The sequence below is a fragment of the Stegostoma tigrinum genome, chromosome 44 (genome assembly GCF_030684315.1).
Source record: "Stegostoma tigrinum isolate sSteTig4 chromosome 44, sSteTig4.hap1, whole genome shotgun sequence".
NCBI lineage: Eukaryota > Metazoa > Chordata > Chondrichthyes > Orectolobiformes > Stegostomatidae > Stegostoma > Stegostoma tigrinum.
In genome coordinates this window covers 10997642-11014740 of record NC_081397.1, presented here as the reverse complement: position 1 = coordinate 11014740, position 17099 = coordinate 10997642, and the positions used below count along the sequence as shown (strand labels likewise).

General features: G+C 45.2%; 3 protein-coding genes across 3 annotated transcripts in view; 2 read left to right on the top strand and 1 right to left on the bottom strand.

Moving 5' to 3' along the window:
- The first annotated feature begins 5195 nt into the window (after positions 1-5195).
- Positions 5196-6235, top strand: LOC132207026 (histone H2B 1/2-like). The gene has a single exon (XM_059642215.1). It carries the CDS (start codon positions 5313-5315, stop codon positions 5691-5693), a length of 381 nt encoding a protein of 126 aa, XP_059498198.1. The 5' UTR covers positions 5196-5312; the 3' UTR covers positions 5694-6235.
- A 1350-nt stretch (positions 6236-7585) lies between these two features.
- The window catches only part of LOC132206969 (histone H2AX-like), a 270361-nt gene continuing 260847 nt past the window's right edge, over positions 7586-17099 (top strand). The window contains exon 1 of the mRNA XM_059642110.1: positions 7586-7954. Coding sequence (XP_059498093.1) covers positions 7586-7954 — 369 coding nt within the window. The remainder of the gene's footprint in view (positions 7955-17099) is intronic.
- Positions 8754-9200, bottom strand: LOC132207055 (histone H3). Its single transcript, XM_059642247.1, has one exon. The coding sequence runs from the start codon at positions 9192-9194 to the stop codon at positions 8784-8786; it is 411 nt and encodes a 136-aa protein (XP_059498230.1). The 5' UTR covers positions 9195-9200; the 3' UTR covers positions 8754-8783.

Sequence of the window (17099 nt, the reverse complement as noted above, 5' to 3'; positions counted from 1 at the left end):
ACTGAATCCTTATCCAAAGTATACCCTCAGGACTTGAAGAAAATCTGCATAGAATTACTCTGATATCAACTCCACATAATGAATCACGCTTCCACGGATAATATTTTTGGCTGCCTGAAACCTAATCCACTTTAAGGAGTAGAAAGTGACCAGTACGCATGGATACCTAACCTCACACATTCGTATTGTAGGGTCAGACGAAAAAAATAGTATTTGACCATATTGATACTTCAGAAACTGCAAGTAAAAGGTTGATTAAAAATGTTCACATAGTCACATAATAGAAACTATCATGCATATATTCATTGATGTACTCGCTTTCACAGAGACTGAAACTGGCAGGAATATATTGATGATAACACTCCCAATTTCACAGAGCATCAAGTGACAGCTACAAACTTAAAACTGCAATCACAAATCCACAGAGAGACATGCACGGATTGCTGACTGTACTCAAATATTCAGAGTAGGTTCTCACAGGTACATCTTGGTAACTGGACGCTCAAATTGACAGAGAAGCAAATGATAGGTGCATGTTGCTTTCATGCACATATCCAAATGGACGAACTTGACAGGAACAGATTGATAACAACCTTGGACATAGCAAGAACTGCAGATGCTGGAATCAGCCTTCCCAGTTACACACAGCATAAACTGACTGACATGTACAGTTTGATAATTACTCTCATTCACAGAGCGGAATCTGAAACGTCCTTATTGATAACTGTACTCACATGGCCACCAAGCGGAAACTGACAGAGTTTGATCACAGTGACAGTTAAATTGCGGAAATTGACAGATACATGTTGATAATTACTTTCACGCTTGCCTTGCAGGAAATGTCAGGGTCAGTTCATTAAATACGATGCTGTTGACTTGCTCACTGAGCTTGTAAGTTTGTTCACAGACATTTCATCACCATACGACATATCATCATCAGTGCACCGTGAATGAAACGTTGGTATTCTGTCCTTCTTGCTATTTATGTGCCTCACTTTGCTGGGGTGGTGAGCATTACTTCCAGATTGGTTTCTTAGTGGTTGGTGTGTGGTGTCCAGCTGGACATGTTTGTTAATGGAGTTCTAGTTTGAACTCTCGTGCATGTCTTTGTTTGGGATGTCCTCTGATGGCTACCTTGTCCCAGTCAAACAGGTGTCCCTCTTTATCCATGTGCATTAAGGTGAGTGATAGTTGGCCATGACTTTTGGCAGCGAGTTGATGTCCATGAATCCTGATGGCGGGTTTCCTACCGGTTTGCCTTGGGTAAGGTTTGTGGCAGTATTTGCATGGTATCTTGTAAATCGCATTGGTTCTGCTAATTGTGAATGTTGGATCCTTCATTCTCAACAGCGGCTGTCACTTCGTGGGCTATCATGATTCTTACGTGGTAGTGTAACCTGGTGGTTATTTCACACCCTCAGTGCATAGTCTGGTGACTACTATCACTGGATGTGTTGTGTCTTCCTGTTGTCATCAGTTGTGTGGCATCTGCGAACAATGCATTTTGGGTAACTGTCATTTCTAAAGACACTATCAGTGTTCTTCCTTGGCTTTATGAAACTCCGGGATGCTGCAGTGTGTTGTGGCTCACTTGAACAGGGAAAGCTAGCTCATTGGATTCAAAATTGGCTTGATGGTACAAAGCAGAGGGTGACAGTTGAAGATTCTTTCTCGGACTGGAGGCCTGTGACTTGTGGTGTGCCACAGGGATTGGTGCTGGGACCTTTGTTATTTGTTATTGACATAAATGATCTGGATGTGAATGTGCAAAGCATGATTAGTAAGTTTACAGATGATGCAATGTTAGGCAGTATCGTTCATAGTGGGGAAGGTTATCGAAAATTACAGAGGGATCTTAATCAGACGGGGAAGTGGGCTAAGGATGGGAAAATGCAATTCAATGGAGATAAGTGTGAGGTGTTGTACTTTGGAATGTCAAACTACAGTAAGCCTTTTACAGCAAATGGTAACGTCCTGAGTAGTGATGTGGTACAGAGGGTCCAAGGAGTACAGGTACGTAGTATGTTTAAAGCAGTGTCACAGGTGGATAGGGTGCTGAAGAAGGAATTCAGCATGCTGGCCTTCATTGATCGAGGCATTTTGAATAGACATGGAGTATTGTGTACAGTTTTGGTCACCCTGTTGTAAAAAAGACCGAGTTCAACTAGAAAGCGTTCAAAGAAAATTTATGCAGGACTAGTGGTCCTGAGTTATGGTGAGATGTTGGCCAGGGTAGGACTTTATTTCTTGGACCGTAGGAGAATGAAGTGTGACCTTATTCAGATGTATAAAATCATGAGCACCATAGGTCGGATAAATGCATATCGTGTTTGTTTTTTTTCCCCCACAGATGGGGAATTGAAAACTAGAGGGCTCAGGTTTCAGGTGAGAGGGGGCAAGAATTTAAGAAGGACCTGAGGGGTGCCAACTTCACAGAGAGAGTGGAGCACATGTGGAATCAGCTGCCAGAGAAAGTTGTTGAGGCAGGCACAATATCAACACTTAAAAAAAAATGAACATGTACATGGATAGGAAGGATGTAGAGGGATATAATGTGGGCAGTTGGATCTAGCTGAGTGGGCACCACAGTCATCATGAACCAGTTTGGGTGCAAGGGCCTGTGTCCGTACTGTATTACTATATGACCATAAGACATAGGAGCCGAAATCAGGCTATTTGGCCCATCAAGTCTGCTCCGCCATTCAATCATGACTGAGACGTTCCTTTAGCCAATTCTCCTGCCTTCTCCCCATAACCTTGATCCCCTTGATAATCAAAAACCTATCTATCTCACCCTTAAATGTACACAATAACCCGGCCTCCACAGCCTTCTGTGGCAGTGAATTCCATTGATTCAGCACTCTCTGGCTGAAGAAGTTTCTCCTTATCTCTGTTCTAAAATGTCTTCCCTTTACTTGAAGGCTGTGCCCTTGGGTCCTAGTCTCTCCTACCAATGGAAGGATCTTCCCAACATCCACTCTGTCCAGGCATTCAGTAGTCTAAGTTTTGATTATCATCCTTCTAAACTCCAAAGAGTACAGTCCCAGAATCCTCAACATTGCTCATATGTTCAGCTTTTCATTCCTGGGACCATTCCCGTGAACCTCCTCTGAACCTGCTCCAGGGGCAGTACATCCTTCCTGAGATATGGGGCCCAAAACTGCACATGCTACTTCAAATGTGGCCTGACTCGAGTCTTCCAAAGCCTCATAAGCACATCCTTTTTTTTTTAAACGTCTTCAAGACCATAAGTCATAGGAGTGGAAGTAAGGCCATTCGGCCCATCAAGCCCATTCCACCATTTAAATCAAGGCTGGGCATTTCAACTCCACTTCCCTGCACTCTCCCTGTAGCCCTTGATTCCTTGTGAGATCAAGAATTTGTCAATCTCTGCCTTGAAGTCCTGGCAAAATAAATGCCAGTATTGCAGTTGCCTTCCTGACTACTGACTCAAACTGTGAGTTTACCGTGAGAGATTCCTGGAGTTGAACTCCCAAGTCTCTTTGTACACAAGACTTCTGAATTTTCTGCCCATTTAGAAAAGAGTCTATGCTTTTATTCTGGAGGGAGGATGGTAACTTCTTCAGGTCAGGCATCCCTGGAAGACGCTTTGCAGTGAAGTTAAAATTGTATCAGAGATAATGGTGACTGCAGATGCTGGAGAATCTGGACAAACCTCAGGGGATCTCTACACCACTGCAACTCTAGATTCCCCTCCACCTACCTCCTCCTCTATCCATCTTTGATCCACCTCCCAGTCTGTCCCTATTTATTTCAGAGCCCTCTTCCCCCTCCCACATTTCTGATCAAGGGTCTCGGCCCGAAACGTCAGCTTTTGTGCTCCTGAGATGCTGTTTGGCCTGCTGTGTTCATCCAGCTCCACACTTTTTTTTTAATCTCGGATTCTCCAGCATCTGCAGTTATCATTATCTCTCATGCTTTTATTCTCCTTAGCCAAGTGCATGACCTCACACTTTCCCACATTGTACTCCATCTACCACTTCTTTGCCCACTCACCTAACCTGTCCATTTCATAGTGCAGCCTCAGCACCTCAATACTACCTGTCACTCTACCTATTGTTGTATCATCTGCAAATGTAGTCAGAATGCAAACAGTTCCTTCATCCAGATCATTAATGTATAAAGCATGCCTTTTATCCCCACTCTCTGCTTTCTGCCAGGCAGCCAATCTTCTATCCATGCTCGCACCATGGGCCCTTATGTTACTCAACAGCCTCCTGTGCGGCAGCTTGCCAAGGGGCTTTTCGAAGCCCAGGTAGATAACATCCATTGGCTCTCCTTGGTCTACCCTGCTTGTTACTTCCTTAAAGGATTTAAGCAGATTTGCCAGGCATGACTTCCCCTTGATGAAACCGTGCCCGGAGTGTTGGAGGCTGTGTTTATAAAATTTAGTGGTGTGGAAAGGGTGCATAATCAAGATCTTTTCCCCAGGATAGAAGAATGCAAAATGAGAGGGCATGGGTTTAAGTGACTGGGAAAGTCTTAAAATGAACCAAAGGTGTGCAATATTTGCACACAGAGTGGTGTGTGAATGGGTTGAATGCCAAAAGAAGTGCTGGAGGCTCTGACAACTACAACGTTTTAAAGGCATGTGGATGAGTATATGAATAGGAAGTGTTTCGTGGGATATGGACCAAATGCTAGTAAATGGAACTAGATTAATCTCGGATATGTGCTCTCCATGGACGAGGTGGACCCTGTACATCTCTCGGACTGTATGACGGGGACTGATTTATGAGAGAATAATCATCATTCATACTGCCTAAACAGACAGGGACAGATCGAGAACTGCACTCCCATTCTCATAATGCAGAGACTGACAGATATTCGGCAAAGTGTCCCTCAATAAACCCGAATGTCTGAACAATACAATCCTGCCCACAGCCTAATAAGGAAATCTCAGCTAGTGATGAAACAAGGTAACATTTCACTCACAAAAGATTACTATGAGCAGAATAAAACACCCTGTCACAATTAAAATCTCGGAGGTAGTGTTCAAAATGTTAGTGGATGACAGGAACAAGTTCAACTGCAAGGAGCTAGGAATTTGGTCCGTGTACAAAATTTCGGTTTGTGTTTCACATTTCGTTGTAGATCCGAACAGATCCACTTTGTGTTTCACACTAACCAATCACAGAAAGGCTAATCGCATGGTCTGACATTCTTGTAAACTACCCAATCAGGAACAAGACTTTTCCCCCATCCCTCATGAGCATTGCTGACGCGGTCAGGCTATAAAAAGCGAGCTCCGAGCCTGCTTCCGTTTATTGTATCTGAAAGCGACCGACACGATGCCGGATGAGAAGAAAGCGCAGGCAACTTCCAAGAAGGGCGCCAAGAAAATCATCAAGAAGGCGCCGGGGAAAGGCGGCAAGACAAAGAAACGATCCAGGAAAGAAAGTTACGCCATCTACATCTATAAAGTGATGAAGCAGGTTCACCCCGACACCGGCATCTCCTCCAAGGCGATGAGCATCATGAACTCGTTCGTCAAGGATATTTTCGAGCGTATCGCGGGGGAGGCTTCCCGCCTGGCCCATTACAACAAGCGCAGCACCATCAGCTCCCGGGAGATCCAGACCGCGGTGCGGCTGCTGCTGCCCGGGGAGCTGGCCAAGCACGCCGTGTCGGAGGGTACAAAGGCGGTGACCAAGTACACCAGCTCCAAGTGAGACCCCACATTGTGCTGAGAAAAACACATCCAAAACCCAACGGCTCTTTTCAGAGCCACCCACAATTTCAATGAAGCAGTTGAACCATTTTTCGTTTGTAAATGATTCTCGGTATCTATAATTAATGTCTCTAATCTTTATCTTTGTTTACACAAACGTTCTAAACATTACCGTGCGGTCCCTGTCCCTCTGTCGGTTAGTTTCGGTTGCCTTCCTACCCAGTCTCTCCTCCCTCCCTGTACAGAAAGCACATTCATCGTCACTCAGTCATTTTTTTTTCAACAACTCCTATGTGTTCCAGTTATTATTTACCCCTTGATCAGGAATTTCACCCCCTGGAAAGAAAACTAACTGCTCGAGTCCCACGAACAGATGTTGGGGGATACTTGTCATTGAGGATTTCAGCTGTCGGTGAGAGGCTTTCAAAATGAGCTGAGATAAAGCCAGAGCCAGGATTGCAGTCGCAAGTGTGAAACTGTGTTCAAGGACAATATGGGAGGGCAACTTCAAACTATTGTTTCAAGTTTTAACCCGTTCACCCCGAAAAACGTTGTGTAAGTTTTTATAAATACATCAGCGTGCACTTGTAATGTGAAATTGAATTAAATTCAAAGAAAAATTAAACTGTTTATTCCTCTTTGTGAAACTTTTCCCGCTATATCCTACATGTTGGAGGGTTTTTCAAATTTGTCCCAATGGGGGTGAGAACGCTGGATTTCACCCGTGGCAATGAAAAATTATGATCTCTTATTTGAGTCCCATTAAGAGAAATTCCGCGCGATTCCTTTTTCAATTTCCAAATCTGTCAGGGAATTTATCCGATTTTTTTTTCAGTTTGCAGTGTGTGGGGCTTTCTGCTGTCGGTGAGAGGCTTTCAAAATAAACCGAGACCGTCCGGAAAGACTGATCCAGCACAATAACTGAGGGCTATTTTACAATGTTTTCTGAAAACGGTGTTGCTTCGGGAGTGACAGAGAGAGATTATGTGAAGTGAACATTTTTAACTGAAAGGAAATTAAATCGTAAGCATAAACGCAAAAATCCTTGTAAAACCTCTTCCTCGTATTGCCCATATTGGCGGGCTTTTCAAATCGGACAGAAAACGGTTGATGATTTGGCGCCGGTATTTTCCTACGGTTTCCACGCAGAGGAATTTTGTTTTATTTTCAAATCTCCCCGCGGGTTCTATCCGGTTTTGCAGAAAGCTATAAATGAGGCTTTCTGCTGTCGGCGGGAAAATTTCCAAGTGAACCGAGAGGAAAGCAGAACAGCTGCCGGACTGGCATCGCAGAAGTGGAAATATTGTTGATCTTGTGCAATAGGGAGAGCGATTGTAAAATATTGTTTAAAGCAGTATTGAGTTCAACGAGAAAGAAACAGTTGTGTGATACTTTGATTATTATATCCGGGTGTAGATGTGAATTAAATTCAATCTGTGCAGAGAATAACTTTCGGCGGGCTTTTCATTCCCCCTTCCGCTTAATGTTAAGTTTTTTCGCGGGGTGGGGGGAATTCAAGATCAAAAATAGTTGGTTTCAACTAGGCCGGGAAATCAGAGAGAGATGGTGTGACGTATATAGGTGTATTCTAAAAGTAAATTATCTGAAGTAAGAACGCATTCTTCTTTGTAAAACTTCTACCCATTTCGAAATTATTGGCGGGCTTCTCCAGTTTGAAAGAAAGCGGTTGATGATTTGGCGCCGGGATTTTCCGGCCTCTCTCCGGATTGGTGAGGGAAGCAGATATCTGATTGGGCATTAAAACGACATTAGGAGATACTGAACAATGTGACCAATCAGCAATGGCCGCACCCCCATTCATCCCGAAGGTATAAGAGGGCGCGATGTGGCCGCATTGCAGCATTTTCTATGAAAGTGTTTGAGACTGTGGCAATGTCTGGGAGAGGAAAGGGCAGTGGCGGCAAAGCTCGGTCGAAGGCGAAGTCCCGGTCGTCCCGGGCTGGGCTGCAGTTCCCGGTGGGCCGTGTTCACAGGCTCCTGAGAAAGGGTAACTATGCTGAGCGTGTGGGTGCCGGAGCGCCGGTCTATCTGGCTGCGGTGCTCGAGTACCTGACGGCTGAAATCCTCGAGCTGGCCGGTAACGCGGCCCGCGACAACAAGAAGACCCGCATCATCCCCAGGCACCTCCAGCTGGCCGTGCGCAACGACGAGGAGCTCAACAAGCTGCTTGGAGGGGTGACCATTGCACAGGGCGGGGTGCTGCCTAATATCCAGGCCGTGCTGCTGCCAAAGAAAACCGCCGCTGGGGGCGCCACTAAAAAGTGAAGACACTTATTGAATCTGACAACCCAAAGGCTCTTTTCAGAGCCACCCACAACATCAGTGAAAAGCAGCTAGACTTTCACTGCTGGTTAACTAATTTTCATTTTATGTGCAAACCCGGTCCTCTAAACGCGCAAAAATAATCCCTTTTGCTCTCGCTTTAACAGTGATAAAACTAGAACGGGACGAATAAAGTTGGAGGGTTTGCTGCAGGGACAGCGACTGCGACTTTAAATAGTGACTCAAAGCGGTATCCCCATCCAGGGAACATGAGACATGGAATAGCTCGGCCCCAGAAAGATGCCCTGCGAGACAGAACCGACCATCCTCAGAGGATCGAATACACTTGTGGGAGATTGGGCAAAATTTCGATTGCATGGCCAAAACTACAAAAATCATTTGTGTAATGTGGCGGGTTTTGAAATTGGGGATTGTTTCCCACCCTCCTTTTCCGGCAAGTTCAGTTACAGCTGGGAAAACGCCACGGGAAGCAATTCCCACACAGGCGGTTCCTTTGGAAATGTATCAATTATAAAGGGTGGAATGCAGTACTTGAATTTGTTGTGATTACTGAAAATTTATAAACTTGATCGTCCCGAGTTGCCTCGTCTTCAATATGAATTCGTGCATCCCAGACCCATTCATTTTCTGTAACTCCTGTTGCATTGAGACATCAATAGCATGCTGTGTGTTGACATTAACTAAAGTCCAGTGCCTGACGATTGCTGCTCTCTCGGGACAGTTTAGTGGCTCTGAAAAGAGCCGTTGTGTTTCTCGGGGTGAATGTACAGGGCCGGGCACGCTCCGTTTAGGCGCGCTCCCCGCGGATCCGCCGGGCCAGCTGGATGTCTTTGGGCATGATGGTGACCCGCTTGGCGTGGATGGCACACAGGTTGGTGTCCTCAAACAGCCCCACCAGGTAAGCCTCGCTGGCCTCCTGCAGGGCCATCACGGCCGAGCTCTGGAAGCGCAGGTCGGTCTTGAAGTCCTGAGCGATCTCCCGCACCAGGCGCTGGAACGGCAGTTTGCGGATCAGCAGCTCGGTGGATTTCTGGTAGCGGCGGATCTCCCGCAGAGCCACCGTGCCGGGCCTGTAGCGATGAGGCTTCTTCACTCCGCCCGTGGCCGGAGCGCTCTTGCGGGCCGCTTTGGTCGCCAGCTGCTTGCGGGGAGCTTTTCCTCCGGTGGATTTGCGCGCTGTCTGCTTGGTTCTGGCCATTCTCTGCAACACACACATAGGCTGCTGTTATCAATGCTGATCGTGCTGCGGCGCTGCCTATTTAAGGGAATGGAGAGCCCGCCCTAGAGCTGGGATTGGTTACAGTCCCGTCCCTCAAATCCCCGAGAAACAGCCACTGAAGGACAGAAAAGGCAGTAAAATAATTATTGGAGGCTGATTGGTTAACTTGAAATGACAGTTGGTCAATTTCAAATCGCCCGCCGATTTCAGCCTGACCTTACAAAATATTAAAAAGTCCCATGCGCCTGCGCCTAAGATTATATCTTATGCTTTACAAAATTTTCTTGTGAACCTAACTTGCAGTCAGCGCGGAGAGGGCTCTGAATCATTTCCTGACGCATCTCTAACAGGCAGGTGGAATGAACACGCCACTGAAACCTCGGCACGGCTACCAGAATCAAAACTGAACAAATTATCATTCCTGGGAGCGTCAATGAAGTACAAACACTGTAATATGTATCATTAGCGCCTGGGCCCAAAATTACGGACAGAGCAAATTATTATTCATGGTATGGACAGCTGGTGTTATTACTGATAGACTGGTATTCACATGGAAGAGAATCAAAGATTTAGGGTTGAGAAACAGATCAGCCATGGTCGCATGACGGAGCCGGCCGCTCCTTCTGTATGTGACATAACCAGCTGCAGAACCGTATCGTCTCGACTGGCCGTGAAACCTCTATCTGTAGTGTAGGGATATCTTGATTATAAAACACGTTACTGCAGACAGTATAATTTAACAATCGCGCTCTCTCTCTTGCAACGCGGGACACGAAGTTAATATATTTCCTGAAGGATTGATGCAAAATTAAATGTCGCTGCACCAGCCCTATGTGCTGGTTCCCCATCCTCAGGTCTCCGCTCTCAATCGGAGTGTTTGGGTGGCTCTGAAAAGAGCCTTTGGGTTCGCTGGAAAAGGGACGATTTGCTCAGCCGCCGAATCCATACAGAGTGCGGCCCTGGCGTTTCAGAGCGTACACCACATCCATGGCAGTCACCGTCTTGCGCTTGGCGTGCTCAGTGTAGGTCACCGCATCCCTGATCACATTCTCCAGGAAAACCTTCAGCACCCCGCGGGTCTCCTCGTAGATCAAGCCCGAGATGCGCTTGACCCCGCCACGGCGAGCCAGGCGCCGGATGGCTGGTTTCGTGATGCCCTGGATGTTATCACGGAGCACTTTGCGGTGCCTCTTCGCTCCGCCTTTTCCCAGGCCTTTGCCTCCTTTCCCTCTCCCAGACATCACGCCTCTTCACTGCAATCGCTGCTGACTGAGAGCGGAGCTGCCTCACCTTCCTTTTTTATACAGTCCGCCCCGACCTGACTGAGAAAGAGCTGACAGGGAGTGATGGGCGGCCCGGGCAGAAAACTGAGTGACAAACAGAGAAATGTCCAGCTCCGCCTCCAGCTTACTGCCGCCCCCAACTGGATCTGGAACTAAACCTTTTCTCCACAAGGGCAGTGAACACAAGGCCCGGCAGAAAACCTGCAGACTCAAACTTATGTTCAAAGATAATAAAACCTGGATATTTTAAAAGCAAGATGACAAAGTGTGAAGCTGGATGAACACAGCAGGCCAAGCAGCATCTCAGGAGCACAAAAGCTGATATCACTGATACAATTTTAAAAGCAGTTGTGAAACAATTAAAAGCCCATGTCCTGGCCTTTCTTTCAGAAGACAGCATGTCAGCTTCCATTTCACAGATAGCAGGAACTGCAGATGTTGTAGAATCCGACAAAGTCAGTTTCCATTGCTCCCGGTGAATCAGACAAAATCATTTCTTGGGGACTGTGTTGTGAAGCGGGGTTTCTGCGCCAGTGTTACTGTCTCCCTGAATATGTGAAATAGAAATGGACAGGAACTGAAACTGACATTTCCACAGCCATCATACCAAAGTGTGGGGCTGGATGAACACAGCAGGCCAAGCAGCATCTTAGGAGCTCAAAAGCTGACATTTTGGGTCGAGACCCTTCATCCAGCCATTTCACTTTCCACAGCCATGTCACATTCCTCAATGACTGCCTCTGGCTCAGGCTCACCCCACGTGGTTCATTCTCAGGGTCAGTGCAACATGTCCAATTCTGTTCACTATCACTCACGTTAACCTATACAATACCAGGTTCATTTCTTTGCTGCTTTCTTGGTAACTTCGGTTTTCAGCTTGGCCTTCGCTTCAGTGAGCGTTTCCAATGTTTTCAATTGTATTTGCTCCTCCTGCTCTGACAGTGAACAGTACAAAATCAATCCCAACCGGAAATCAGCTGTTCTCCACTAAACAGAGACACACAGATGGTGCAGTTTCTCAGCATGGAGGGTATGTAGCTAACCACTGTCAAGGTGAGTGTGTGCCCGGACGGACTTTCCGAGAGGAGAAGGAATAGTGATGACCCCACTGTAATACAGGAGGATTGTTCTCAGGGTCAGTGCAACATGTCCAATTCTGTTCACTATCACTCACGTTAACCTATACAATACCAGAGAGATTTGGGATTGTAGTCGGGGGTTGTAGTGATAGAGCTTGCTGTTAGGGTGGATGGAGGCTATATCAAGTCTGATCAGTGTGTGAGTGTTAAACTGTGTCACAGAGTCGTGCAGTAAGGCATTCTTTGACTTGGGACTCAGCATCATTGTATCCTCCACTGTCAACATCCTGGGAGCTACCATGAAGGACAAATTGAACCGGACTCACCCGATAAATGCATTGGCTACAAGAACAGGGCAAAGGCTATGGATACTGCAGCAAGTAACTTCCCTCCTGATTTCTCAAACCTGTCCAAAATCTCCAACATTCAAGTCAGGAGTGTAAAGGTTTCCCCTCTGTAGCCCCCATTACCTGTATTAGTGCAGCTCCAACTGCACACAGCAAGCAAGGTACTATCCACGAAAAGGCTGCTCCTGTTTAATTGGCACCACATTCACAAACATCCACTCTCTCAAATATAAAATTAGATAGCACCTACCAAACCCACAACTACTTCCATCTTGAAAGACAGCAGCAGCAGGTTCATGGGAACTGCACGATCTGCAAGATCTTCTCCAAGACACTCACCATCCTGACTTGGAAGTATATTGGCCGTTCAGTCTGTGTCAATCCGTGAAAATCCTGCAATTCCCTTACTAATGGCAATGTGGGCCGACCTACAGCTCAGAGATTGCAACGGTTCAGGAAGGCAGTTCACTACCACCTTCTCACGGGCATTTCAGGAGGGTCAATCAATGCTCAGACCAGTCAGTGATGTCCACAGCTGGCATTTTTTTTCTTTGAAATGACTGCATTATTCTTGCCCAGTTACAAGGACTGTCCAAATTCTCTTAAAACACCCAGTTGTGAAACAAAGCATAGACTGGGTAATCATTTTGCACAACATCTATGTTCTGCTTGCAAAAAAGACCTTGAACTTCCTGTTGCCTGCCACTTTAATGCACCACCCCGTTTCCAGGCCAACATCTCTGTCTCTGTCTTGCTGTAGAGTTCCATTGAAGCTCAACACAAGCTAGAAGAACAATACCTCATCTTCCACTTGGGGACTCTGCAGCCCTCCAGACCCAGTATCGAGATCAATATTTTTTGGGCCTAACCTCTACCCCTCACAAGGCCTTGTTACCACATACCCTGCCATTATCCACCACCCACTAAGAGTTCCCAAAAACTACTATTCAACCTCCCAGTCTGATCGTTATCAACTCTGTCCAAATGTTCTTCTCTCTGTTAGGCTTTATCCTAACATTTATTCCAAACCCCATCACACTCTCCTTTTATCTGCATATAAACTGACGTTTTCCCAACCACCATCAAATCTGCGGAAAGGTCACTGGACCCAGAATGTTAATTTTGTTCCTTTTTCCTTCGAAGATGCTGCCACACATAGAACCGCTCCAGGCCATTTGGCCCAACAAGTCCTCATCGCCCCCTGAAGAGCACCCTACCCAGACCTATTCCCCTACCCTTTATTTCTCATGTCTAATCCACCAAACCTAAACATCTCTGGGCACCACGGGCAATTTAGCACAGCCAATCCACCTAGCTTGCACACCTTTGGACTGCGGGAGGAAACAGGAGCATTCAAAATTATGCTCAAACTTTTATTCTTTATGAAAACAGTAAGGGAGGTGACATGAGCAGAACAAAACATTGGCACATAGTTCACAATTATGCGCTTAATCTGCAGCACGCTTCATAGAATCACCATAGAATCCCTACAATGTGGAAACAGATACTTCAGCCCAACTAAAATTCCACACCGACCCACTGAAGAGCATCCCCTCCCAGACCCATCGCACCGCCTTTTCCCTGCAACCCTGCATTTCCCTTTGTCACACACAACCCAGAGGAGCGCATGCGTGAGGCCCACCCCCAGCGCTGCCATTGACTCAGTGAGTGGAAGAGGTTTGTTTGAAACAGGCCGCAATGGAGAGACCAGCGCCCAGGGAAGCAAGGGAACAGCAGGCTCCTTCCAGCAGCGCATCGAGATGTGAGTCTGGGACACAGAGTGGGCTCCGAGACCGGCATTGATTCGGGCTCAGTTCAGGGAGAACCGGGGGCTGTTGGTAAGAGGCGGAGCGGAGCAGGAACTGGTCCCGGAACTTGGAGTGAGCGGCCTGGAGGCGGGAGAGAGAGGCCTTTCTCGGGCTGTGTGTGGGCCTGCGGAGGGAGACACAGCGGCAAGAAGCTGCTGTGGGGTCAGTCTTGTGCTGTTCATCCTCTAAACTGGGATGGAAATTCGTTGTTCGGCTTCAGTTTCGCGCTGTTTTTGGACATAGTGCCGTGAACAGTGGAAACACAGACTAGAGGCATGTTATCACCCTGAAAAGGACAGGTATTTGAGTCCCCAGGTTACATTTCTCACCTGAAACATTTAAAATAGCGCCCTTTGTTCTTCCTTTTCACAGGTAGTGTGTTGTGAGCTGGATATTGAACTGTGTATGCATGCCTGTTTCTTCGGATAGCCCCATGTATGAAAGTACAGTTGTTGCTCAGTTTCTGATTCTCACTCAGTTGATTTCGAATTATTTCAGGAAAAAAAAGTACCATGAGAATTCCCAGAAAAGGAGCAGATCTGGAGAACAGGGAATAAAGCCTCTGGTTCTGTTCATTTTGCTCGTTTTCTTCTTTTAAAAACAAACTCACGTCCCAATGATTATGAACTTGATGTTATGTTGATTAGTTCCATACGGCCAGACTTTCTGTATATTGACTTCCTCCAGGCAAATACTTGAAGGACCAGGATGATGTTGTATTTCCTCGGTACAAAGCCAAATCTGACCAGTTACTGCTAACAATCAGCAGGTATGTAGCCCACTGACGTTGACACAAGTTTTGAAGATGGATAGACTGATTGGTCATCCGAAATAGACACTCAGGAACAGCATTAAATCTGCATTTTATAAGGGCATTTTCAAAGTTACAATCAAGACAAACAATAGATCATGCTGTAACATAGTTTCAACAGCCATACCTCAGTGAGATGTTAAGTACAGAAATGGGAAGAACCCGTGCAACAAGAGTTACTAAAGTGGATGAAACATGTTTATATGAAGTTTATCAGTGACTGAGAAGGACAGAATTAATCCTTTGAATAATTCTCTCCTCCTCTCACTCTCACACACACACACACTCTGACTGACTGAAGGTGTATGTTACAATGTGGAACAACTAAATTGTTTTGTGTTCACTGCAAATCATAGAAAATGATAGAGTCAAAATGATCTCCACTAACACCCTCAATTTACAGAACTCTGCAGCACAAGAGAAAGGCCCGTCAGCCCATTGTGTCTGCACCTTTTTTTTCAATGAACAACTTTTAAAATCCCAATCAGCCAGCATTCTATTTCCATGAATGTATTGAGGCTGAAGAGGAACTGCTATCCTCACCCTTATCATTTCTTCACCTTACAGGAGTTAATATTTCTTTTTTTTTCTTCAGTCTGGCAAGAAACATTGTGTATCTCTTTGAATTTTTTGTTTCAATTTTCTACAAAGGGCTTGATGTTCATGTCAACCTTCCCTGCAGCACAATCATGTTAGTCCTCATGGTACGGACAAATGTCAGTGTAATATTAATCCCTCAGTCATACAGAGTCAGTGAATATCTACTGTACCTGAGATGGTTGCAGACATCACGAAGCTAGCACTGCAGCTATTCGCAGGCTGATAACTGGAGAACTAATGTCAAATTGGCACTAACAGACACTGGCAGTGAGTGGAAGAAGTTCACAATTCCAACAATTACTGGAAACTAGTGTGCAGAATGTAATGTCCCAGTGCAAGCACAGTGGGCTGAATGGTCTGCTTCCACGCTGCACCTCATCTTGATTCTCATCCTGGTGATGAAGTAAATGATATTCTGTTGTATAGAGTATTAGTTTAAAAATGTAACATAGAAATAGCCAGACAGGAGCAAAACAAAATTTTTAAGAAAGAGCACTAACGATCTCCAATACAAAAAAAAATGAATCTAAATGTCTCATTGATACTACTGAAACCTGAAAAAACAAATCCCGTACTGAGACAGAGAATCAGCATATGATACAATCGGTATATAAAACCCACACTCAGCACATAAACAGTAAATTGTTTTGTTGATTCAGAATGGTTCTCAGAGGAAACCAGCCCCATTTATATGACCCCTCCTAGATCCTGCCAACTGATAACGAACTAAGAAGTCTCAAAATGCCGAAGAGATTAAAATCCAGTCTCAACGCCCTATTAGCTATGTCAGAATGTGTTGCATATTCACAGAGAATATTACTGGCTGCAAGAGAATCAAGGCACATTGATACACAACAGTAGAAACTGACAGATACGGATTGATACCTACACTGACTCATTCACATTCCAGAAACACACAAAAGAAAATTGATGATGAAACACATATTCACATTCAAATAACAGAAACTGACAGGCATGGACTGATAATTTGACTTGGCCATTCACACAGCAAAATCTGACTGGAGAGATGGGGAAATGCAGCCTAACATTTATGTTGCAGATACTGACAGCAAGAATAATGTTGTTAGACACAAATTCACAGAATAAAAACTGACTGTTACACATTGATAAATGCATTTGCCTATTCAAAGCCAGAAACTTATAGGTGGAAATTGATGGGTAAAATCACACATTCCCAAAGCAGAATGATTGTTTCTAACAGTCTTGGTTTCAAATAACTGATGGGGGACAGATTGGTAACTTAACTCACCGATGCACAGAGCAGAAACTGACAGGCATAGACCAATAACTACACTCATCTGCTGCCGTAGGTACTGATTGACAATGACATTTACATATTCACACAGAAGAAACTGACAGGTATTCACTGATAACTAAACTCATATATTGACATAACAGAAACTGCAAGTGATAGACTGAGAATTACACAAACATATTCACCAAGCAGAGGCTGAAAGTGTACAGATTGATAACTACACAACTGTATTCACACAGCAGTCTGAGAGGGATAGACTGAATGTTAAACTCACATGGACAGAACAGAAACTGACAGGCAGAAATCAGCAGTGAAACTCTCATTCTTTTAGCTGAACCTGACAGGTAGAGATTAATAACTAAATCCTCACATTCACAAACCAGAAACTGGTAGGGGCAGAATAATAATGACATTGACATATGCACATAACAGAAAGTGATATGGACAGAATAAAAATATCACTCCCAGGCTCATTTGACATCATCTGAACAGTACGTTTGAACCACTAAATTCATTTTCACAGAAAAGTGTTTGCCAATTAAATATTGATAACTTTATTCCCAGATTGACAGAGCAGAAACTGATAGGCATAGATTGATCACTGAACTCATATTCAAAGAGCAGAACCTGACAGGTACAGATCCATAACAGCACTCACATATTAACATATCAATTGCTAT